This window comes from Lottia gigantea (assembly GCF_000327385.1).
Source record: "Lottia gigantea unplaced genomic scaffold LOTGIsca_666, whole genome shotgun sequence".
NCBI classification, from domain to species: domain Eukaryota; kingdom Metazoa; phylum Mollusca; class Gastropoda; family Lottiidae; genus Lottia; species Lottia gigantea.
Window position 1 is genome coordinate 40,073 of NW_008710270.1, and position 1,412 is coordinate 41,484.

Consider the following 1,412-nt stretch of genomic DNA (forward strand, 5'->3'; position numbering starts at 1 on the left):
AACCATATAAAATCAAAGGCAGATTTTTTCACACCTTTATTAAGAGAACAATATCAATCTATTGATGACTATATTAAACGTTCTAGAATGAGAATGCAAGGAACGTGGGGTACAGAATTTGAGATATTGGCAGCTTGTGATTTGTTACAAACAGATATATATATATTTACTAATAATAAATGGTTGAAATATCCTGTATTACAGATTAACAATAGTTATACACCAGAAGCTATTTATCTTCACCATAGAGATGAGAATCATTATGAAGTGGTTGAAAATGTTGAAACAAATGAACCTATTATAGTTATTGATGATAATGTAGAAACACAACTATCAGGTAAAAGAAAACATTTGAAAAAGAAACGAGGTAGTAGATGGAGATCTATTAAAAAGCGAAGTATTTATTTTCAAAACTATCATTTAGTAAAGAAAGAACTAAATTCTGGGCAAAAAGTCAGATCAAACTGGAAACTTGCATTTAGAACCAAAAGGGAAATTAATAGTTTGAATAAAAGGAGGAGAAAACAATATCAGATTAGTTATATTAAAGCTCATTTAAAAAGAAAATATACAAATCAATTAAGGTCTATACTACATACTCAATATGAAACAATACTAAAACCAAAACTTGAAGACAAATATCAAAATGTATTGAAACCAAAACTTGAAGACAAATATCAAAATGTATTAAAACCAAAACTTGAAGACAAATATCAAAATGTATTGAAACCAAAACTTGAAGACAAATATCAAAATGTATTGAAACCAAAACTTGAAGACAAATATCAAAATGTCTTGAAACCAAAACTTGAAGACAAATATCAAAATGTCTTGAAACCAAAACTTGAAGACAAATATCAACATTTATTGAAACCAAAACTTGAAGACAAATATCAAAATATCTTGAAACCAAAACTTGAAGACAAATATCAAAATGTATTGAAACCAAATCTTGAAGACAAATATCAACATTTATTGAAACCAAAACTTGAAGACAAATATCAAAATATCTTGAAACCAAAACTTGAAGACAAATATCAAAATGTCTTGAAACCAAAACTTGAAGACAAATATCAAAATGTATTGAAACCAAAACTTGAAGACAAATATCAAAATGTATTGAAACCAAAACTTGAAGACAAGTATCAAAATGTATTGAAACCAAAACTTGAAGACAAATATCAAAATGTATTGAAACCAAAACTTGAAGACAAATATCAAAATGTATTGAAACCAAAACTGAAGAACAAATATCAAAAAATCTTAAAACCAAAACTTAAGGTTAAATATCAAAAAGTCTTAAAATGGGAATTAAAATGTAAATATATAGATGAAATAAAGTTAAAACTGAAGCAAAGGTATATGAATGAATTGAGGATAAGAATTTTAAATAAATATAGAAATATGTATAG

The 1,412-nt window shown here is 25.8% G+C and overlaps 1 protein-coding gene across 1 annotated transcript; it reads left to right on the forward strand.

Annotated features, from left to right (window-relative positions):
- Nucleotides 1-87: 87 nt before the first annotated feature.
- On the forward strand, nucleotides 88-1,358 carry LOTGIDRAFT_176039 (hypothetical protein; the record flags this gene model as incomplete). Its single annotated transcript, XM_009064948.1, has 1 exon — nucleotides 88-1,358. A coding segment is annotated over one exon (1,271 nt), but the record flags the coding sequence as incomplete, so codon positions are not given.
- Nucleotides 1,359-1,412: the final 54 nt, after the last annotated feature.